This window comes from Plecotus auritus (genome assembly GCF_963455305.1).
Source record: "Plecotus auritus genome assembly, chromosome: 6".
Classification (NCBI taxonomy): domain Eukaryota; kingdom Metazoa; phylum Chordata; class Mammalia; order Chiroptera; family Vespertilionidae; genus Plecotus; species Plecotus auritus.
Genome location: NC_137773.1, coordinates 30,046,498 through 30,068,804, shown reverse-complemented (window position 1 = coordinate 30,068,804; position 22,307 = coordinate 30,046,498). Strand labels below are relative to the sequence as shown.

Here is a 22,307-nt window from a genome sequence, read left to right as displayed (position 1 = left end):
GACCTGAATGGAGGTCTGGGTCCTTCGATGGATGTTGGGTACTGGGATTGAAGTCTAAGCCCAAGATGGAGGTCTGGTTTATGGTAGGGAGGTCTGGAGCCTAGGATGGAGATCTGGGCCCTGGGTGCAGGTCTGGGTCCTGACAGGGAGGTCTGGGCCCTGGATGGAGGTCTGGAACCCTAATGAAGGTCTGGGAACTGGATAGAGGTCTGGGCCATGGAATGGATGTCTAGGTCCTAGGATGGAGGTCTGGGTATGGGATGGAGGTCTCATTTCCAAATGGAGGTCTGGGTCTGGTTTGAAGGTCTGGTCCCCGGATGGAGGACTGGGTCCTGACAGGGAGGTCTGGACCCCCGCTGAAGGTCTGGGAACTGGATGGAGGTCTGGGGCTCCTAGATGGATGTCTGGGTCCTGGCAGGGAGGTCTGGGTCCTGGCAGGGAGGTCAGGACCCCAGATGTAGATCTGACCCCCGAATGGTGGTCTGGGTCCTGGGATGGAGGTCTGGTCCCCAGTATTGAGGTCTGGATCCTGGATGGAGGTGTGGGTTCTGGTAGGGCAGTCTGGGCCCTGAATGGAGGTCTGGGGTCTGGGATGCACCTCTGGGTCCTAGGATGGGTGTCTGGGTTCTGGGATGGAGGTCTGGGCCTCAATGGAGGTCTGTGTCCTGGATGGAGGTCTGTCTCCGGGATGAAGTCTGGTCCTTAGATGGAGGTCTGGGTCTCCATATAATTTTTTGTAAAAGGTTTCTATTTGCCTTAAGGAAGCCCTGTCCACTGTTTCTGTGCATCTAGGTTAACACAACTTTGAAATACCCACCCTCAAGTGACCACATAATCTTGTTAACAATCCTATAATCCTGTCCCTACCTTGCTCTCTTCCACCTTCATGTAATTTTCTTTACATTCCCTCCTTAATTTCAAATGCATAAAAGAAGCTGCAACATTGTTATTCTCAGAGGAGTTGAGATCTTGCTTCCCCTTGTATTTCCTCAGTTTGGCTCAAATAAACTAAAAAATTCTCTATAGCCCTAACCGGTTTGGCTTAGTGGATAGAGCGTCGGCCTGCGGACTCAAGGGTCCCAGGTTCGATCCCGGTCAAGGGCATGTACCTGGGTTGCGGGCACATCCCCAGTGGAGGGCGTGCAGGAGGCAGCTGATCAATGTCTCTCATTGATGTTTCTAACTCTCTATCCCTTTTCCTTCCTCTCTGTAAAAAAAATCAATAAAATATATTAAAAAAATTCTCTATAAATTTGGATGTTTCTTAGGTTGACAGGGAGGTTGTACCAAGCTGTCAGCATGGGTCAGGATAAGGCGAAAGGAGAAATGCGACTAAAGAGGGGATGATGGTCTTCGGCCATCTAGCTGGTCTAGGTATCAGTGGTGTCAACACAGGAACGGCAAGGAACCTTGGGGACCTGGCCCCTAGAGTCCGCCCCGCCCACACCAGCTGCGGAGACCCGCCCTTTCCTGGTTACGGAGACGCCCCGGCGCCACTTCCTGTCCCGCCCCTCCAAGCGGAAGCGGTGCACTGGGCTGCTTACTCCTGCCGGGTGACTGGGGCTTGGGCACGCTGGTCAACTGATACCCGGCTCGGGACGCTCCGGTGCATGGATCACACGTGCGAGGAGGGGGCCACGGAGGATAGGAGCGACGAGGAGGACTCCGACTCCACGGAAGTCCCAGCCCGGATCCGGGACACCCCTGAAGACATCGTTTTGGAAGCGCCGGCTAGTGGACTGGCGTTCCACCCGTCCCGCGACCTCCTGGCGGCGGGGGACGTGGACGGGGACGTGTTTGTGTAAGTGCGCGCCAGGGCCGGGACGTGGTGAGCGTGGTGCGTTGGGGGGCTGGAAGCTACCCTGGAATAGAGTTGGGCGGAGAGAAGAGAGTGAAGGGAGAGAAAATTGGCAAGACTCATCTGGTCCGATTCGTTCATTAACATTCGGCTTTAAACAAGTTCTCTTAAAAGAACTGAAAGATGAAATGGCTGTAATGTGACGGAGTCCAGAGACAGTAAGTAGCAGGATAAGAAGGCTTTCAGGACACCACTTCCCACCAGATTATTATACTGAGCCCGAAACAAGCTCAACAGGGTCCCTTTCTTGTGCTTCTTGCTGTAATTGGTCTTTTGAAAACACAAATCCGACCCCCTCACCCTTGATTAAAACCCTTAAATAATTTACCCTTGCTTTTAGGATTAAGTCTAAACTGATTGACCCTCTGGCCCTTGCTCGCTTTCCCCTTTGCTTTCTATGCTCATTCATCCTTCCCTTTATAATGTATCTTGAAGCCTCAGCTCCTTTCCCCTCACTTGTACTTCCTATCTCTAAGTTCTCAGCATGTCTTCACTCTTTCCCCATGCCCTTGACTAAATTAGATTACTTATTAGGTGCTGCCTTGGCACCAGATGTCTTTTCCTCATAAACTTCATAATGGTTTGTAGTCAAACTAAGTTTGTATAATAATTTGAATGCTTGTCTCATTTACTAAAAAATGTGTTTATTAAGCAGCCTTTTCATGCTAGGCACTGGGATAGAGCAATTAAGTAGACCCAGTTCTGCCCACTTGGAACTCACTGACAATTAAGCACTTAATTCAGTCGGCTGCTTTGAGGATCTGCTCTGAGGATACTCTGCACAGGTGCTTGCCTTGCTGAGTTTAAGGCTGGTGCTTCTCTGTTCCGCCTGCATTTTGATCCTGGCTCTTTGAGTATGTAGTCACAATGTGCCAGAATTAATTTTGGATCTCTAGCTCCTAGAGAACTGAAGTACAAGATCCCTGTTTTACTAATTTTTACATTTCCACCTTCTGGGGCTGCCCTTCTGTCATTAATTTAACAAATATTTCTGGGCCTTCAAAGTGGTCCATACCTCCCTCATCTTTCCCCAGGCTGGGGCTTGCAAAGATGATTTAAGAGTGGTGGGGTGATGTCACAAAGAAGTTGCAAGCAAATGTCTATCAAATGAGAAAAAGACTTCCAAATATTTGAAGCTCATTGAAAATGGGAAAATGGGACAGTAAGCTCCTTGGGCTTAGAGGTGTACTAGCAGGAACTCCTAGGTAGGTGGAAGGTTGACTAGTTGGTACACTCCGTGCATCCCAGGCAGGGTCTGGGGTCATTCACTCTCCATGTCTCTCCAGCTTTTCCTACTCCTGTCAAGAGGGAGAAACCAAGGAGCTCTGGTCCTCGGGTCACCACCTCAAGTCCTGCCGTGCCGTGGTCTTCTCTGAAGATGGGCAGAGTGAGTATTAGGGAAGGCAGCCAGCAGTGTGATGGTGGGAGGGGAGCAGTGAGCAACACCATGACCTAAGCACCTTTCCCCCCAGAACTTGTTACTGTCTCCAAGGACAAAGCCATCCATGTTCTAGATGTGGAGCAGGGCCGACTGGAAAGACGGATTTCCAAGGCTCACGGGTAAGGGGAGCCAAATGTGTTGAGGCGAGGGCAAGGACTTGTAGCTCCCTAGTGGGACAAAGATGCCCTAAGAACAACTGCATCTATGTCTAGTGCCCCTATCAATAGTCTGCTGCTAGTGGATATGAATGTTCTGGCCACTGGGGATGACAGAGGTGGCATTCGGCTCTGGGACCAGCGCAAGGAAGGCCCCTTAATGGATATGCGGCAACATGAGGAGTACATTGCTGACATGGCTCTGGATCCAGCCAAGAAGCTGCTGCTGACAGCCAGGTACGTCCTCAAAGCTGCCTTCCCTGTGCTAAATGTCTCCCTCAATGGGAGCCACTGGCCAAGCCTGCTGCTCTGCTTTCTCTGTAGTGGAGATGGCTGCCTTGGTGTCTTCAATATTAAGCGACGCCGGTTTGAGCTGCTTTCAGAACCTCAGTCTGGAGACCTGACCTCTGTCACAATCATGAAAGTACAGCTGGGTATGGTGGGATGGGGGTGTGCTAGGGACTTGGTCTGACATAGCTCTACAAACATGGTTTATCCTATTTCCCTGCAGTGTGGGAGGAAGGTGGCCTGTGGCTCCAGTGAAGGTACCATCTATCTCTTCAATTGGAATGGTTTTGGGGCCACAAGTGACCGCTTTGCCCTGAGAGCTGAGTCCATTGATTGCATGGTTCCAGTCACTGACAGTCTGCTGTGCACTGGGTCTACTGATGGAGTCATCAGGTGAGAGAAGCTGGGCCCTTAGGGGTACAGGAAGGGTAGGCCCAACCAGCCAAAACCCAACACTCTTTTCTCTCCGCCCAGGGCTGTGAACATCCTGCCGAACCGAGTGGTGGGCACTGTGGGCCAGCATGCCGGGGAGCCTGTGGAGGAGCTGGCCCTCTCCCACTGCGGCCACTTCCTGGCCAGCAGTGGCCATGACCAGTGCCTCAAATTTTGGGACATGGCCCAGTTGCGGGCTGTGGTGGTGGATGATTACCGTCGGCGCAAAAAAAAGGGAGGGCCACTTCGGGCACTGAGTAGCAAGGCTTGGAGCACCGATGACTTCTTTGCAGGACTGAGGGAAGAGGAAGAGGAGAGGGAGGAAGAGGAGAGGGAGGATGACAGTGACTGAGGTGATGAGTTGAATCTCAAGACCGGTCCTCACTGGCCAAGTCTTGCTTCCTGGGCTGGATCCCCAGAGGCTATGAATTTATCATACCCTCTTGTACAGCGTAAGGAGATGGGCAAATAGAGGCTCAGGACTGTGGGGAGGTAGAGCTGCTCACTCTACCAGCGTAAGACAAGCCCACAGCTGGGGCAAGATAGCACAGACACAGGTGTATACCAACCAGGGGTTTAATATAAATACAACCAGCATAGAAAAACAAACCAACAGTACACATACACCAAAACCGAAACGCCAAGTGGTGGGGACAAAAGGCAGGTTTCTGACCCTTTGGCTCAGCCATCCCCCAAATAAAAACAGACAAATCAAGAAAATAAGTGAAGAGTCATGCTAAGCTGTGGGAGGAGAGAGTGTGTGTGTGTCACACAGAGAAAGGCCTCTGGGCTGGGGGGGAGAGGGCAAGGTCCCTCACTACAACTTAGCCAAATCTGAGCTGTCTCCAAGTGCACTGGGGCTGTGCCCCAGCTGGGAGGCTGTGTTAGGCCTAGGGCAGGGCCCATGCTCCTCCCTTTTTGGGGATCAGATGGTGGCTGCCCAGACCTGCTGGGTTGGGGACTGACACAGGCTCTGCCTATTTGTTCAGGCTGCCTGTAGAGGATGGGGTTACTGCTTAACCATGGTACCTGCCTCAGCTCCAGCAGACCACAGGACGCCGGCCCCAGACTCACTCACTGCCCCAGCAGATGAAAGGAGGCTGGCCCCAGACTCACTCAGTGTCTCCAGCAGCCGTGCAGACACAGCATCCTTGGCCACCTCATGCCCATCCTGCCCTTCCACGGTTAGCACAACCCAGATGAGGCCACTGAAGGGCACTGGATGCCCAGGAATCACCACCTGGTACCAGAAGTGGTGCCAGCCAGCAGGGCCTGTGCCCAAGCACTTGGTGAGGAACACTGGGCTACCCAGCTTCATCCGTTGGCACAGCAGCTGCAAGGCAGTTCGAGCCCCTTGGGACGCTAGCTTGTCCCTAGCGAGGGCCAACCCGCTGCCTTCTGGCTGTAGGCACTTCAGCGAGGGACCCACAAGCTGCTGGCGAAGTCGCTGCTTCACATCTGGCTTGAGCCACTCCACAGCCACCTGCTCTCCACAGAGGCGTGACTGCCCTGTAGGAAAAAGGCAGAGACAAGGACAGGTCTTAGCCCTGTACCCAAGCCCCCAGTCCCTGTGAGCCCTTAAGAGTCAAGTCACACAATTACCAGGTGGTGTGACCTCTGGCAAAATAAGGCTTCATTGTGTTTGTAAAAGGGTGCAGTAACAGCTACCTTCTAAATTTTCTTGGAGAGTACTGATTTGATGCTGGCTTTATCTACTGCATAACCATAAACTACTAACCTTTACTGTGAATACTGGCCAAGAATCAAGGAATGTGCTAAGCATCCAGCTTAATTCTCACAACAGACAACAGTCTCAGTGGGACTGCCTTGGGCAAGTCCCCTTCTTTTAAAACAATCTTCTCTAAAGAGGGAGATCATTGTATAGTTTTCATTGGAATGTTGAGGGTTACGTTAGGAGGTATTAAGTTTAGGTAAGTGGTAGTACCATTGGAAATGTTAAAAGCTGAGTTCAAATAAATAGTATAAAGTTGCAAATTCGGGCATTCTTGACCTTAAGATCTTTCAACTTTACCCGCCCTACGGACTTGTGGAGGTAAAGTTCCTGGCAGAATACTGTTGCTCCAACCAGCGGCCCCCAACAGCCTCCACCCCTACCTTCCATCAGGGCCTTTTTGGCCATGGCCGCTGCACGGTGCGAGCTGAACTTGAGCAGTGCGATCTGCGTGAGCGCCAGTCCAGGGCTGGGCAGCAGCAATGCCTCCTGAAGGCCCGAACTCAGCGGCTGCAGCGCAAGCAGCAGCGCGCGGCGGGTCAGAGCGGGTGGCAGCCCGTCCACACTCAGCTCGCACTTCTCGGTGCTGAGGCACACGAGCAGCGGGCAGGAGGGCCGCAGAAGGTGGTTGTGCAGCGTGGCGATGGCGGCCTGGGCCCCGCGCCGCGAGCTGTAGCGGGCGTAGGCAAAGCCACGGTTCAGGCCGCTGAAAGTCATCATCAGGCGGAACTCGTAGAGACGGCCCACGCGCTGGAACAGTGGGATCAGCTGGTGCTCATACACGTCCTGGGGCAGCCTACCGATAAACACCTCCGACCCTGGCGGCGGCGGGCTGCCCACCCAGCCTGGGGGAAGGGGGTGGGGGAGGCACCGTCATCCATCGGGATGTTCCGGGTTTGGGCCCAGGAATCCGGGGCGGGAGGGATCATGTGAGCACGCATCTGTGAAATGGGTACAACAACCGTACCCCGCGTCGTTGGCATAATTGGGTAATTAAAATGGGGCTGCACAGAGTAAGTACACCTTCAAACTGGCTCCTTCGAGGGGGCGGGCGGGTGGGGCACGTCTGCTGGGGGAGGGGTTAACGGGTAGTTAGGGGTTTCTGATTATGGAGACTCGGAGTAGGCGCCTCCCCCAAGGGGCTCGTCGAGGCCAGCGCAGCACCCCAGTAGGCGAAGGGCTGGACTAGTGTACCTGGGGGTGGCCCGCCATACTTCCTCTGCCCGTTCACTTGCACCAGGCGGATACCCGTCTCCCTGACCCACGCCTCCAGCGCCGCCTTGTTCTCTGGATTCACCCTCTCACACCAAAGCTGATGGGGAAAGGGCAGGTTGGAATGGCGGATCGCCGCGCCCGCCCCCACCTCGCCTGTTGTGCTGGGGCCCCAGGGGCCCCCACTCCCTGCGCAGGTGGTGCTTGTTCACCCCCCATTGGCAAACTTACCTCATACTCCCGCTTGGACTGCATGGCTCTGGCGTTGGTGTGTCGGTGCTCCCTTTTATAACCTCCTCCCTATCTGCCTCTGGAAGCTTCCCTACCCCTCCACCTCCCCAGCTCGCATTGGCTCTGAGCACGACCCCGCCTCCCAAGAGGGGTGGGAGTATCCGCCGCACGTGCGCCGCGACCCTCAGGTGAAAGCTAGAAACCCTAGTGGTTGAGTTCTAGGCAGACTGAGCTCCTAAGAAATGGCTGGCACACCCACGAAGGGAAGAAGGACGCAGGGGGCACCCTTCACCCCGGGGCAAGAGCCTGCTGTAAGTCTTTCTCCCCATTTCCCACCGCTAAAGCGGTCAGACTCTGACAGGGAAGGAAGGGGCTTGGCTATAGCGACACAGACGGGCTCCAGTGGTTGAGATATTTTATTGCACCTTTGGTGACGGGTTGTGGGGAGCAGTGCCTCCTCCTGGTGTAGGGCCCTGCAGTGGAGGCCATCTCAGGCCCGGTCCTTGTAGCCTAGGAGCCAGATTGGACTGAGCCCCCAGGGGCTTCCTATGGAAAATGGCACATTAAAATGACCTGTGATTATCAATAAAATAATAATAAAAATAAAAAGTCTCTGTTTTGACTACTCTTCAGGTTTCCCACTGGAAGTGTGCGAAGAGGTGGAAGTATATATGCAGAGTTTTGTCTTAGCCTTAAATAGTGCCCGTCCACTTTCCTCTGATAGTTTGCTCAATTCAGCAGATGCAAAGGGGCTGGCTTGTTCTCCTTTTGATTTCCTTCACAAGGTCTTCTCTTCGGACATCCACCTGGCGAGGATGGGGGGAGAAAGTGATATGAGCAGCTTCCACTCCACTGCTCCCTGAGTGCCCACTCCTTCCTCTGGTCATCAGGTTTGGCTCAGCTGAGAGCAGGAACCCAGAACATTCAGGGTGGACAGTGCTTCTTGGGGGAGCCAGAGACACAGGGTATTTGTGGGGATGGATGCCTTACCCTACCAGGATCCTAATAACAGGTTAAAAGCCCTTACGTCCTTTACAAGTGTGTACTTGAATGGGCATTGGCCCGCTGAAATAGCATACATTCCCTGTCCCTCAGCCTTCCTGCCCACCTACTTACCTCTTCTCTGCTGGCCACTGAACGGAGCTTGATGACCCCGTCCTTGAGCTCCTGCTCACCGATGATGGCCACCAGTGGGATGCCCGCCTCCTCACAGTACTGCAGCTGGTTCAGTAACTTTGGGTTTTTCTTGTAAAGCAGCTCAGCCTGCAGGGGACCCGGGCAGAAGATGAAGGCTGACTTCTGCATTCCTCAGGGTCAACCTCCTGGGGCCCAACCTGTCACCTAGCTCTGAGTTCCGCCCCAAGAAATCACAGGATAGCAGGGTGAGCTTGTATTTAGTCTGTGCCCAGCACTCCCGTTTGCTGCCACGAGGGGGCTTGCCTCCTGTACCTTGATCCCGGCATCCCACAGCTCTGAGACGAGCTTCAGTCTCTCCTCCAGCAGCTTTTTCTGTGCGGATGCCACAAGCACTTGTGTCTCTGTAGTCCGTACCTTCTCCTCCAATGCCTGGGAAAGGTGCAGATAAAAGTCAGAGAGCTGGGCTACCCTTTATAACACCTTCAAAGAGCGAAGAGAGCAGGCCCTTGTCAGGATCCTGAGACCAAGCCCAACTCAGCCAGCTCCATCAGGGCAGGCGCCCAGTCTTCTCATCCAGCAACTGGTCATAAGGTAGCTCTTACATGCTATAAGACAGGGGTTCTCAAACTTTTTAAACGGGGCCAGTTCACTGTCCCTCAGACCGTTGGAGGGCCGGACTATGGTTTAAAAAAACAACTATGAACAAATTCCTATGCGCACTGCGGGCTCGGGATGAGTCGGCTGCTAAGCAGGACAGGCAGCGGCACCCGGTGGGCCAGATAAATGTCCTCGGCGGGCCGCATGTGGCCCGCGGGCCGTAGTTTGAGGACCCCTGCTGTAAGAAGTAAATTGACTGGGCCCAGCCAGTGTGGCTCAGTGGTTGAGCATTGACCTGTGAACCAGGGGGTCACAGTTCAATTCCCAGTCAGGGCACATGCCCAGGTTTTAAGCAGGAGGCAGACAATCAATGATTCTCTCTCTATTTCTCTCTCTCTCCCTTTCTCTCTGAGATAAAAATATATTTAAAAAAATAAATAAATAAACTGACTAGCTTGTACATCTGACGTGCCAGAATCAATTACCTAGGGCAGTGGTCGGCAAACTGCCCCACATGTGGCTCTTTGGCCCCTTGAGTGTGGCTCTTCCACAAAATACCACGGCCTGGGCGAGTCTATTTTGAAGAAGTGGCATTAGAAGAAGTTTAAGTTTTTTTTTTTTTTTTTTTTTTTTTTTTTAATATATTTTATTGATTTTTTACAGAGAGGAAAGGAGAGGTACAGAGAGCCAGAAACATCAATGAGAGAGAAACATCGATTCAGCTGCCTCCTGCACACTCCCTTCTGGGGATGTGCCCGCAACCAAGGTACATGCCCCTGACCGGAATCGAACCTGGGACCCTTCAGTCCGCAGGCCGACGCTCTATCCACTGAGCCAAACCGGTTAGGGCAGAAGAAGTTTAAGTTTAAAAAATGTGGCTCTCAAAAGAAATTTCAATCGTACTGTTGATATTTGGCTCTGTTGACTAATGAGTTTGCCGACCACTGACCTAGGGCAAGGGCAAAGGTAGCTTATTTATAGAAACTTACAGTAACACAGAAGTGATACTGTGAGCCCTTCAGGAAATCCAATCAGCCTAGCAGTTCTAGTTCCCACTTACTATCTGCCAGTTAAGAGGGTACAGCTCATCAGGTACAACCCAGGGTGTGTGGATAGGGAGAAGGGAGGATGCTGCTGGAAAACTGTTTTCATAGTTCTTACAACATAAGATGCCTATTGGAACAGTGACCTTAATTGGGAAACATGGGTGGTTTCCACCCAGAGAAAAGGACGGAACAGTGGGAAGGTTACTGGCAGAGCTTTCTCCAGGGGATGAAATGCAACCAGCCAGTTAAGAGTAGCAGCAACAAAGGTGCACTTGAGGCCATGAGGGGTTTCCCTGGTGTTACTCTCTCTTTTTTATTTTTATTTTTTTATATTTTATTTATTTTTTACAGAGAGGAAGGGCGATGGATAGAGAGTTAGAAACATCGATCAGCTGCCTCCTGCACACTCCCTGCTGGGTATGTGCCCACAACCATGGTACATGCCCTTGACAGGAATCGAACCTGGGACCTTTCAGTCCATAGGCCGATGCTCTATCCACTGAGCCAGACCGGTTAGGGCTCTCTCTCTCTCTCTCTTTTTTTTTAAAGTGGGAGAGATGGTTCCAGGGTTCCTTTCTTTTTTCTCAATATTTTTATTGATTTCAGAGAGGAAGGAAGAGGGAGGGAGAGAGGAACATCAATGATGAGAGAGAATCATCGATCGGCTGCCTCCTGCACACCCCCGACTGGGGATTGAACCCGCAATGCAGGCATGTGCCCTTGACTGGAATTGAACCCAGGACCTTCAGTCCGCAAGCCAACACTCTATCCACTGAGCCAAACCAGCTAGGGCCCTGGTGTTACTCTTGGTGCTAGAGTCAGGATAGCCATCTTAGGGATCTCAGGGCCTCAGACACATGCTCCCCCTCAGAGACTATCACAGCATGGTTAGGAGCAAGACTTTGCAGTTAGACTGCCGGGATTCAAATGGACTCTGTCACTTAAGAGTCATCACTCTGGGGTATTTAATCTAAAATCTTTAGTTCTCTAAAGATAGTAAAAGTAGCTACTTTCAGAAGGCTGTTGTAAAAATTTTACCGGCCTAGATTCCTGAGAGCTCTGAGAGAAGAAGGGACCCAGAACAAGATATTTTGTGAAAAAAGAATGATCAAAAATCCATAAAGCTGTCCTATAATGGGGTGGGAGTCTATGCAGTAGTGTCCATCTTTTCTCCATTTCTCTGTAAAGATGCTCCTTGCCCAAAGTGACCCCCCGGGGTCCAAAGAAGATAGCTCAGTTGCCACTGCCTGCCCAGATTGTCTTCTACTCACCTCTAGCCTCTGCTCCACGATTGAGAAGATCCGCTCCACACCAATGCTGAGCCCCACACATGGCACCTTGCGCCCTTTGGGGTCAAACATGCCCACCAGCCCATCATAGCGCCCTCCAGCAGCCACACTGCCCACACCCAGGGGCTCTTCCCCTGCCTGGGCTGCTGTCTGTAGTAGCACCGCCTCATAGATCACTCCAGTATAGTAGTCCAGCCCTCGAGCGAGGCTCAAGTCGAAGGAGATCTGTGGGGACAAGAACATGTCAGTACCAGATGAGGATCAAGGACCTGAAGTCCCAGAGCACAGCTAGGCCTCCCATCCCCAACCTGACTCACCTTGTCAGCAATGCCAAACAGGGTCAAGTACTCAAACAGCAGCTTCAGGTCTCCCAGGCCCTCCAAGGCCTGCTTGTTTTGAGACAGTTTAGGATCCTGGAGCAGCTGTTCTACCAGGGATACCCCACCTGGGGAGACAGATTTGCAAGCAAGAATGACTGATCAGAAGAAAAAAGTAGGGGCTCTATCTTTTTGCCTGGATTGTACATGTATGTGTGCTCTCCCCATTCCCCGCCCACTTCCCACTTCTCTGTCTCTCCCCCATTCTCTCTCTCCTACATATATATACACATGGAGAGAAGAGTTTCAGCTTTAGGATTTAGGGCAGTGGCATGGCTGATGGGGAGGCAGGGTTCATTCCTCACCATGCTGCTGGACATAGTCCCCAATGCGGTCAGCCACCTCCGGTGCGAGGCCCTTCTCTCCCACCATCTCATTCTTTACTTCCTCCCAGGACACCTGGGCAGACAGATAGCAGTCAGGGACCCTTGGGCACCTTCCCCACCACAGAACAAGTATGGGCCCTCCTCAGGGGGCAGTCTTGGAGCAGAAACTGCCCTTCAACCCACATCCTAAGACTAATTTTTCCCTGGTGGGCACAGAGGCAGCCCCTCCACCCGCTTACTGTTGTTTTCCATTTCTCAAGGCAAGGTGGGATCTGGGAATAAAGGAGTCAGATGTTTGGGTCATTACCTTGTCCAGCTTGTCCACTGACGAGCAGATGGTACGGAACTTGCTATCAGGAACCCCACAGATTGCAAACATCCCATCTAGGATGCGCCGATCGTTCACCTGCAGGGACCCAAAGCATCTCTTTACGTGACCCTCAATAGCTTTGGTCACTTAGGCTACTGGTCCCTCTGCACACAGACCTTCTCCTGTGAGAGGCCAGGCCCAACTTTGCCCGCCCAGCCTTGTTCAGCTCTGACCTTGACCAGGAAGTCACCTATCTGAAGTGAATTCAGGATCTCACACATGATCTTCAGGCACTCTGCATCAGGGATCATGGGGTCAAATTGCCCAGCAATGTCAAAATCCTGCAGGGAGAGAGGTAGAGGTCCTCGGGGGTTTCTTCAGAGGGGATTCTTGGGGAAGCTCTGCTCTTGCTCTCTCTGAAAGGCCAGTTTGCACTACCACTTTTTTCATTCTCTTATCATTAGTCCAGAGGAAAACCCCAGCATTCTTGGGTCTCTCACTAGTTCTGGTTTCCTTCCCATCTATTGGACTATTTCTTCATCGTCTCATTCATCTACTTTTGCTATTTCCTCCTACCACTGGAGGGCAACTATATAGCCTTAGTCCTTGTCATTTTCTCTATTTATTCAGAAGCTCTGCCCACCAGTCTGGATTATTCCATACCTCAAATCCAATTTGCTCATCCTTTATCTGATCATATCACTGTGGTTTAATATGAAGAGCACTGGACCAAGAGTTCTAGGGCTGACTTTGCCTTTCTTATCCCTATGATCTCTTCATTCCGCTGAGAATCAAATTTACTCATATATGAAATGAGAATAACCTCTGTTCTTCCCTCCCCTTTATGAAATCTGTGGGAAAATACCAATGAAACCTAAGGGTTAGCATTATCTGGGGCACCCAGTTTGCTCAGGACACCATGAGTGCTCAGTAGATTCCACTGGCTTGAGGGAGGGCCAAGTTACACACATACTCACACACTGGTAGAATTCCCGGTATCGGCCACGGGTCATGGCTGGGTTATCCCGCCGATATACTTTTGCTATGTGGTAGCGTTTAATGTTAGTCAGTTTATTCATTGCCAAATATCGAGCAAAAGGAACCTGATAACAAGAGTTAAGGAGAAAGCCCCTCCTAGCACAGTCTGGAAATTGATTATCACCACCCACACAAACAAGGGTCTAGCCAACACCCATAAGATTAATAGCATTTCTGAATATATATATAAAAAAAAAAATCAACTTTGTGAACATAAGGGGCAGCTGACGTCTCAAAAAAGATTAAGACTCCTTTCACTTTGGTAGTGTTTCCACCATGGGCTATGCTGAGCACAGCAGGGGCTGGGTACATGGGTCAGGGAGCAGACAAAGGGCCCCCGTGTGAGATCTCTGGGCAGATGATTTTCTGGCCTAGCTTGGAGATAAAGGAAATGCTGTTGGTCAATTAAGAACTTTGTCCACTGGGCAGGGAAGGGGAGAGGTATTCTGGAACCAGGGCATTGCTGGTAGAGTTAAAACTGGGCCCTGACATAAAGCTGAGGTCTCACTCAGATTTCAGAAAACTTCTAAGGCTATGTTCTGTTCAGCCAAAGTCCTGCTCCTGGTTTAGAGAAATAATTCCCCTGATTGCCAAAGGCATCATATTTGATCCCACTCATACCTGGCTGTCCCCAAACCTGAGCTAGAAACAGCCCCAGCCCAGTGAAGGCCAATCAATCCAAAGTGTCAAGAGCCCACATTTAGAAAGATACAGTGAGGTCATAGCGAAGGGACAGCAGCTCCCCACCCTGGTCTTTCAGGTCATAGATAAGCTTAGAGTCTTCCCCATACTTTCCAGTCAGTGTTTCCTGAAGAAAACATAAAGAAATGTGGTCACAGTGATAAATACAATTTAAAAGGAAGTTTTGAAAACAAAAATCCACTTGTCTGTATTTCCTCTGCTCTCTATCCCAATGACTAATGTATTTAATTTAGTTATAATCAAAAGGAGCCCTAGCCAGTTTGGCTCAGTGGATAGATTGTCAGCCTGCGGACTGAAGGGTCCTGGGCTCGATTCCGGGTCAAGGGCAGGTACCTCGGTTGCAGGGTACCTGGTCCAGGCTCGTACAGGAGGCAACCAATTGATGTGTTTCTCTCACATCGATATTTCTGTCTTTCCCACTCTCTCTAAAAATCAATGGAAAAACATCCTCAGGTGAGGATTAAGAAAAAAAGGAAACACTGATTTTGTTTTCTGCTTATCACTATTTCCATTTTGTGACAGCTGAGGTTTTATTTTTAAAAGCTGCATAATATTCCAGTGAGAAGCAGCTCTGTATTCCTTCCTAGGATCACACTGTTAGGTGTTTAGGTTATTCCAATTCTTTAATATGTTCTATAACATCTCAATAAATATATTTGGGAACATATATTTTTTTCTGAGGGTAAACTAGGAGTGGGTTATTAGAGCAACAAACATAAAAGTTTTTATGACACCTGAGATTTGAACAATGTCAAAAGCAGTCCTCGCCCTGTAATATGTTCAACAAGATGATAACTTATTTCACCTACTAGTTGCCAAAGTTTAAAAAGCTTGAAAAGTCCCAGTGTGTAGAAGCAGAAACACTCGCACATTCGTTGGTCTTATAGGCTGAACTGTGAACTCCACAAAATTCATATTTTAAAGCCCTATCCCCTACTAACCTCAGAATGTGACTGTATTTGGAGACAGGGTCTTTAAAGAGGTAATTAAGCTGAAATGAAATCATTAGGGTGGGCCCTAATTCAATATAACTGGTGTCCTTATAAAAAGAGGAAATGTGGACACAGAGGGAAGATGCTGTGAAGACACAGGGAAAAGACACCATCTACAAGCCATGGAGAGTCCTGGAACAGATCCTCCTCCCTCGGCTTCAGAAGGAAACAACGCTGCTGACATCTCATACTTCTAGCCTCCAGACAATAAATTTATGTTTTTGAAGCCACCCAGTGTATATGATACTTTGTTATGGCAACCCTAGAAAACTAATACAGTTGGTAAAAATATAAATGAGTACAATCTTTTGGCCCAGCAATTCCATTTCTACGAATTTAGCCTGCAGATAAATGCCCATCACATATGTCTGTTCTTTTTTTAAAAAATATATATTTTTATTGATTTCAAAGAAAAAGAGAGAGGGGGAAAGAGATAAAAACATCAATGATGAGAGAGAATCATTGGTCGGCTGCCTCCTGCACGCCTCCTACTGGTGTTGAGCCCGCAACCCAGGCATGTGCCCTTGGCCAGAATCGAACCCGGGACCCTTCAGTCCACAGGCCGACACTCTATTCACTGAGCCAAACTGGTTAGGGCCAGATGTCTGTTCTTGAATAAGACAAAAGCAGTCTATGTCCTCATGGGTCTAGTGAGAAGACACAAGTAATACACTAATGCAAGAAAACATTAACAGATAATTTCAGATAGTGATACCTGCTCTAAAGAAAACCAAACAGGTTGCTGTGATAGATAAGGGCTACTTTAGGCAGGGTAGTTGCAGAGAATTACTGGAGGAATGGCATTTGAAGATAAAATGCGATATGAAGATAAAATCTGCAATTTCTAATTTCTTTAAAACATCAATATATCAGTATTTTTTAAAAATTGATTTGATATATATATATATATATATATATATATATATATATATATATAGTTGTTGTTCCACTTATTTATGCATTCATTGATTCTTTTATGTGCCTGCAACCTTGGTGTATCAGAATGATGTTCTAATCAACTGAGCTACCTATCCAGGGCTTGCCATCTCTAATTTAATCTGAAATTAAAATCATGCAAAGAGCTAGGGGAAGATGGAGTTAGGTAAAAAAGGGAAGAATAAGAACAAAGGCCCTGACAGAACACATTTAGTATGTTCCAGGAATAGAAAAAAGACCAAAGAAGCATAGTGGACAAGGGGAAGAATAGCATGAGATGAGGTAGGAAAGGCAGGCAGTGGCCAAATCATGTAGAGCCTGGTAAGCCTGAGTAAAGGGTTTTGATTTTATGCAATGGGAATCACTGGAGGTTTAAGCAGGGAGTGATACATCTGTGTTTTGTTTTATTTTATTAAAGAACTGGAAACAATATCAGAGTCAATAAGAGGCTGGTTGCGTATTTATACTTTATACCTATGGTTTGCATGTATCTAGAAAACATCTCAATATAGGTGCCATGGAATTCAATATATGGAAGTCGAAACAACTTCCACTCTTAAGAAGGATTCTCCTTTTTTTTTTTTTTTTAATATTTTTTATTGATTTCAGAGAGGAAGGGAGAGGAAGAGATAGAAACATCAGTGATGAGAGAGAATCATTGATTGGTTGCCTCCTGCACGGCCCTCACTGGGGATTGAGCCTGCAACTCAGGCATGTGCCCTTGGCTGGAATCGAACCCGGGACCCTTCAGTCCACAGGCCAATGCTCTATCCACTGAGCCAAACCGGCTAGGGCTAGAAGGGTTCTCTTTTGAAAGCCGCTGGCCAAAACCAGGTAAATAAAAAGCAGGACCTCTTCCTCTAAGCCAGCCCCATCCCCTTTCTCACTGGAGAAAATATTGGTCTTTGTCCATAACAGGAGAGAGACCTTTGGGCCTCACTCTCTTGTAATCCTCTTGTTGTTCACACACCCATTCTCCCACCATGCAATTTCTTACCCTTCTCTCACCTTTAGTTCAAACACAGGTGTATCAATTACTTCTGCACCATGGCGTTTGAAGCAGCTGATGATTATATCAAACACTTTCTCCCGAACTGCCATCTGCCGGGGATTGTAGTCTCTTGTGCCCTTGGAGTCAAAATCAGCCAAAGAACCAGGATGGGATTTAAAAAAAAAAAAAAAAAAAAGAACAATAAGGTCTATAAATATAAAAGCATGACCGCAGTGATGACAAATGCAAATTTCGATTGTCCTACAGGCCACCAAGTTGTAAAACAAGTACAACAATTCCCTATCAATCACCACACCCATTTGCTATCACCCTTCTAAGCTCCATTTCCTTTTAAGGTTGGTTCTATTTCCTAGAATTCTTAGGACTCTATTCTCTGACTTTTCCTGAAAACTCTATTTCTGGGATAGCACATTTCCTGCCTAGTAGGAAACACCTACCTGATGACAGGCACATGGCCAACTCAAACTGGCTTAACTAGCTGAACCCCAAATTTTACAAGTAACATCCTTTCCCAACATAACTTAAAAAAATCCTAATGAATATTATTTGTTGTCTAATTTCTTTCTTTTTAAAAAATGTTTTTATTGATTTCAGAGAGAAGGAGAAGGAGAGAGAGGTAAAAACATCAATGATGAGAGAGAATCATTGATCAGTGCCTCCTGCACACTCCCCCTTCCTCCTCTCCACTCTACAAAAATCAATGGAAAAAATATCCTCAGGTGAGGATTAAAAAAAAAAAAAAGGCAAATTTTATGTTATGTATATTTTACTACAATTTAAAAAATATCAATTACTCTATCTTTTACTTTGAATGGATCTTTTATCCATGCATGATTTTATGACATCACACATTAATTATTAGAAAATATTGGTTCATTGATAACAGTTATACAGATCTTCCAAATATTGGTACACTCACTTCATTATATAGTATCAGAAAACCAGATTTGTTAATATTACCATAGATCTTAGCAGGAAGGTCTTTAAATATTGAGAAGCTGTCAAGCTCAAGGTGGAAGAACTTTTCTAAAATTCTAACTTTTACGTGATCACTTAAATTTTATCACTGGCAACAAATATTGTGAAATGTTTTCCTTGAAGTGACAAGGCTCACTTGGTTCATTTTTCTGAAAATGTCTCCTAAATACCCTCAATCTTTAAAGTAATAGTTTATGTTTCAGTTTTTCTTTCAAATAAAAAAGGTGTCCTGTGAAAAAAGTAGCTAGTTCAGCTTACAACTCACCTAATGGCCCAAGTGTTTTTTTGTTTTGGAATGCGGTAGAAGTGCTTTATGTGGACTTCCCATTTCATCACAGAGAATATTTTAAAAATGTACTCAAGCCCTGTGTTTCAGTGATTAGAACACAGGCCCACACACCGAAAGGTCACAGGTTCAATTCCCAGTCAAGGGCACATACCTGGGTTGCAGGTTGGATCCCCAGCCCCAGTTGGAGTGTGTGCAGGAGCCAGCTAATCAATGTGTCTGTGTCACAGTGATGTGTGTTTTTTTCTTTCTCTCTGTCTCCCACCCTTCCCCTATTCCACTCTCTAAAAATCAATGGGAAAAATATTCTCAGGTGAGGATTACCAAAACAAAAAGGGTTGAGATTCAAAAGAATTAATAATTTTTACTGTTTTGTCAAGGATGTTAAGTGAAACTGATTTTTTTTTTTACTGTGAGTCTATTAAAGTGAAAAACATAATGGTTATTAGTAGAATTTAGTGCCAGTATTTTTATTTGTGCTAAGACACCACGAGCAGTTCTACTCACCAGTGCTCTTGCACCTTCATTGCAAATGAAGTAAAGAATGGCAAATAACATTATGAAAATAATTTTGACCAGAAAGAGCCCTTGCAAAAATACTGTCCCCGTGATACTGAGTTTTCTGTTATTAATATGAATCACATGTCAAAAAATGTGTTTCAACAAATTAAACTGGATATTAAATCTCCAATATAATCTCATTTTCTTTTAACATTATATTATGGAAAACTTCAATCTAAATTATAGTGCATAGACCACCATGTATCTATTACCCAGTGTTAACTACCATCACCTGTAATTCTTTTTTTTTTTTAAATATATTTTATTGATTTTTTACAGAGAGGAAGGGAGAGGGATAGAGAGTTAGAAACATCGATGAGAGAGAAACATCGATCAGCTGCCTCCTGCACACCCCCTACTGGGGACGTGCCCGCAACCAAGGTACATGCCCTTGACCGGAATCGAACCTGGGACCTTTCAGTCCGCAGGCCGACGCTCTATCCACTAAGCCAAACCGGTTTCGGCCACCTGTTATTCTTATTTCATTTGACCCCCACCATTTTTTTCCCCTCTGGGGTATTTTAAAGTAAATCATCAGACATCAATCTTATCATTTCATCCACAAATATTTCAGCATGATTCTCTAACATATAAAGAATAAAAAAAAACAACACCTGCCCTGGCCAGTGTGGCTCAGTTGGTTGAGCATTGTCCCTTGCACCAAAAGGTCACTCACTGGTTGATTCTTGGTCAGGCCTGGGTTTCTGGCTGGATCCCCAATAGGGGGCATGCAGGAGGCAGACGATGAATATTTATCTTTCTCTCTCTCTCTCTCCTTTCCTCTGTCTAAAAAATCAATTAAAAACTAAAAAACAATCCCAAACATTACAATACCTTTAATACAACCAAAAAATCTAACACAAACCCTTTAATATTATCTTTCTTTTTAATATATTTTATTGATTTTTCACAGAGAGGAATAGAGTTAGAAACATCGATCAGCTGCCTCCTGCACACTCCCTACTGGGGATGTGCTCACAACCATGGTACATGCCCTTGACCAGAATTGAACCTGGGACCCTTGAGTCCGCAGGTCAACGCTCTATCCACTGAGCCAAACCAGTTAGGGCCCTTTAATATTATCTTAATGCCCAATCCATGTTTAACTTTCCCTGACTGCCTCAATATCTTTTTATGGTTGGCTTGTTTGAATCAGATTCTAAATGAAATCTATGTATTGTATTTGGTTGAAATAGCTCATGTCTATTTAATCTACAACAGTTTCCTTTTTTAAAAAAAATATTTTTATTGATTTTGAGAGAGAGAGGAAGGGAGAGGGATAGAGAGATAGAAACATCGATGAGAAAGAAGCATCATCAATCCTACTGGGGATCGAGCAGCAACTCGGGCATGTTTCCTGACCGGGAATTGAACCAGCAACCTCTTGGTTCCTGGGTCCACACTCAGCCACTCAGCTTGTGTGGCTGGGCTCCTTTCCTTTTTAAAAATATGTCATTTATTTGTTGGGAAACTGAGTCCTTGTGTCCTAAGGAATTATTCACATTCTAGATGTAGTTAACAATATACTCAATGTGTCATTTAACATATTCGACCATCTCCCATATTTCCGGTAAACTGGTAGTTAGGTCTGAAGACCTGATTAGATTCAGGTTCCATTTTTCTTGGCAAGAATACTTCATAGGTGGTGCTGTGTACTTCGTATTGCATCACAAAAGGAGGACGTCTCACTGTCCTACTTTCAGTGATGTTAGGATTAATCATTGCGTTTAAGTGAGGCCAGTTTGATCTTTCATAAATTCCCCATTTATCTTTTCCCTAATAGTTTGAATAACTATTGATAATCACTGCCTTGGGATTTTACACTGTCTCCTTAACCTTTGAAATGAGGAATGGCTCAATGAATTTAGGAACGCAAAGAATTAACCTTAAAAGGGGACACCTCAACATAAGGAAGAGAGATCATCTCCCCTCTCCTTTGGAGTTCAATTTCACATACATTCATTGAAGACCTATTTAGTTCCACGTGACCTTGTCTTAGCCTCTCATCGTAGATTATGTGGATAACTAAAGGGCAGCAATAAATGCAACAACAGAGATATATGTAAAGTGCACGGGAACCCAGAGGAAGGGGTAAATAGTTCTCTTTATAGAAGTTACAGAAAGTGGCATCTGAACTGAAATCCTGGAAGCTGAGCTAGGAACCTCCAACCTCATTCTACTCTCCTCTAGTTTGGGTCTCTTCTAGTTCTTGGAAACTACCAAGATTCTTTCTTGCTTCAGGGTTTCCATACTCTACTGGATCTATTTTCCTCATATTCTTCCCTTGGGTATCGCCCACTCATCTGTTCGGTCAGTTAGGATATTACTACAGTGAACTTTCTCAGTCTCCCCAGTCCTCCCATATTTTTCTTAGAGCATCCTTATTATTTCTTTATGTCATTTATCACAGTGTGTAATGACAGTCCCATGTGTGGGACTATGTGCATTAAATCTGTTTCCTTCAGCAGAATGGAAGCTCCATAAGGGCAAGCTATATTTGTTCACCATGCTATACTCATTGGTTTGAACAGTGCTTGGCACATAGTTAACACTCAAGTGTTTACTGAATGAAAGAAGGAGTAGCAGTAACAGACAGACTCCCCTTAGCACCTGGCTGGCTTAGTTTCTGGCATCACTTTGCCATCCCAGAATGACTCAGGTAGAGTCCAATCCAGCCTGGCACCAGCATTTCAGATAATTCTCAGTGACCTGGTTCAGGGAATCAGGCATATACGTCCTTGTGAGTGTAATTAGGGACCCTCTCAGAGGCTCCCTAAAGGAATGATACTTACCTTGGGGGTTTTGAGTACAAACTTGTGTTTCCCTTCATCAGGGCCCAGCTGTGCCTTCAGTTTCAGTAGTTTTGCCACTTCCTCCTCGATCTGTGGAGAAAAAGTAGGCGCTGGGCTATCACATCTGCAGCTCACCTTCCCCCTCAACCATTCATTCAATATCCCTCCATCAGGATCTGGAACAGATCTCTCTCCCCAGCCTACCTTTGCTTCTCTCGAGTCCTACCCGGCTACCTCACCACCTAGTTTGTCCTCCTCCCTACCAGCTGGAATCCTTCTCCCGCACATCCCAGTCCTCTACAGACCACCCCAGCTCTATGTCTTCCCCGGCCTTGCTTTGGCCCCACCCCTGCCGCCCGGGTCGCACCTGCTCAGCGCTGGCCTTCTGCTGTTTCAGTTCCCGTACGTGCTCTCCCTGAAGTCGCACTAGTTCCTCCAGCGCCGCACGTTCTGCCATACTGGCTGCAAACTGCAGAGAACTGATGCCTAGGCTGGGTGGCAGTGGGCACAGCTTCAGCTCGGATGACTTCCGGCTATCGAGTCGCTGGCCCCCAAGCCTAGAGAGCCTCCGCCGAGCGC

The 22,307-nt window shown here is 47.5% G+C and overlaps 3 protein-coding genes across 4 annotated transcripts; 1 reads left to right on the top strand and 2 right to left on the bottom strand.

Moving 5' to 3' along the window:
• Positions 1–1,515: 1,515 nt before the first annotated feature.
• On the top strand, positions 1,516–6,170 carry WDR55 (WD repeat domain 55). The gene is made up of 7 exons (XM_080672967.1): positions 1,516–1,801; positions 3,145–3,245; positions 3,331–3,418; positions 3,512–3,691; positions 3,779–3,878; positions 3,966–4,135; positions 4,217–6,170. The coding sequence occupies exons 1-7, from the start codon at positions 1,611–1,613 to the stop codon at positions 4,524–4,526; spliced, it is 1,140 nt and encodes a 379-aa protein (XP_080529093.1). The 5' UTR covers positions 1,516–1,610; the 3' UTR covers positions 4,527–6,170.
• DND1 (DND microRNA-mediated repression inhibitor 1) lies at positions 4,736–7,485 on the bottom strand. The gene is given in 4 exon segments (XM_080672966.1): positions 4,736–5,683; positions 6,290–6,751; positions 7,101–7,328; positions 7,331–7,485. Coding segments are annotated over 4 exon segments (1,233 nt in total). The 5' UTR covers positions 7,374–7,485; the 3' UTR covers positions 4,736–5,183.
• On the bottom strand, positions 7,485–22,301 carry HARS1 (histidyl-tRNA synthetase 1). 2 transcript variants are annotated; one of them, XM_080672964.1, is made up of 13 exons: positions 22,096–22,301; positions 21,729–21,818; positions 17,108–17,227; positions 14,182–14,277; positions 13,409–13,534; positions 12,665–12,772; positions 12,429–12,527; positions 12,101–12,194; positions 11,736–11,863; positions 11,401–11,643; positions 8,799–8,915; positions 8,466–8,612; positions 7,485–8,155 (listed from the first exon to the last, which is right to left on the bottom strand). In XM_080672964.1, exons 1-13 carry the CDS (start codon positions 22,183–22,185, stop codon positions 8,084–8,086), a joined length of 1,530 nt encoding a protein of 509 aa, XP_080529090.1. In that variant the 5' UTR covers positions 22,186–22,301; the 3' UTR covers positions 7,485–8,083. The 2 variants fall into 2 exon arrangements, with proteins under 2 accessions (XP_080529090.1, XP_080529091.1); XM_080672965.1 differs by having other exon boundaries at positions 7,927–8,155; positions 8,462–8,612.
• Between the last annotated feature and the right edge of the window lie 6 nt (positions 22,302–22,307).

What these genes read in the sequence shown, in the direction of transcription:
- WDR55 (XM_080672967.1), top strand. Translation starts at nt 1,611, where the DNA reads ATGGATCACACGTGCGAGGAGGGGGCCACGGAGGATAGGAGCGACGAG. An exon ending in CGGATTTCCAAGGCTCACGG is followed by an intron (nt 3,419 to 3,511) that starts GTAAGGGGAGCC and finishes ATCTATGTCTAG; the next exon opens with TGCCCCTATCAATAGTCTGC. An exon ending in CCTCTGTCACAATCATGAAA is followed by an intron (nt 3,879 to 3,965) that starts GTACAGCTGGGT and finishes ATTTCCCTGCAG; the next exon opens with TGTGGGAGGAAGGTGGCCTG.
- HARS1 (XM_080672965.1), bottom strand. Translation starts at nt 22,185, where the DNA reads ATGGCAGAACGTGCGGCGCTGGAGGAACTAGTGCGACTTCAGGGAGAG. An exon ending in AGAAGGCCAGCGCTGAGCAG is followed by an intron (nt 21,819 to 22,095) that starts GTGCGACCCGGG and finishes TTTTCTCCACAG; the next exon opens with ATCGAGGAGGAAGTGGCAAA. An exon ending in CAGTGGACAAGCTGGACAAG is followed by an intron (nt 12,195 to 12,428) that starts GTAATGACCCAA and finishes CTGTCTGCCCAG; the next exon opens with GTGTCCTGGGAGGAAGTAAA.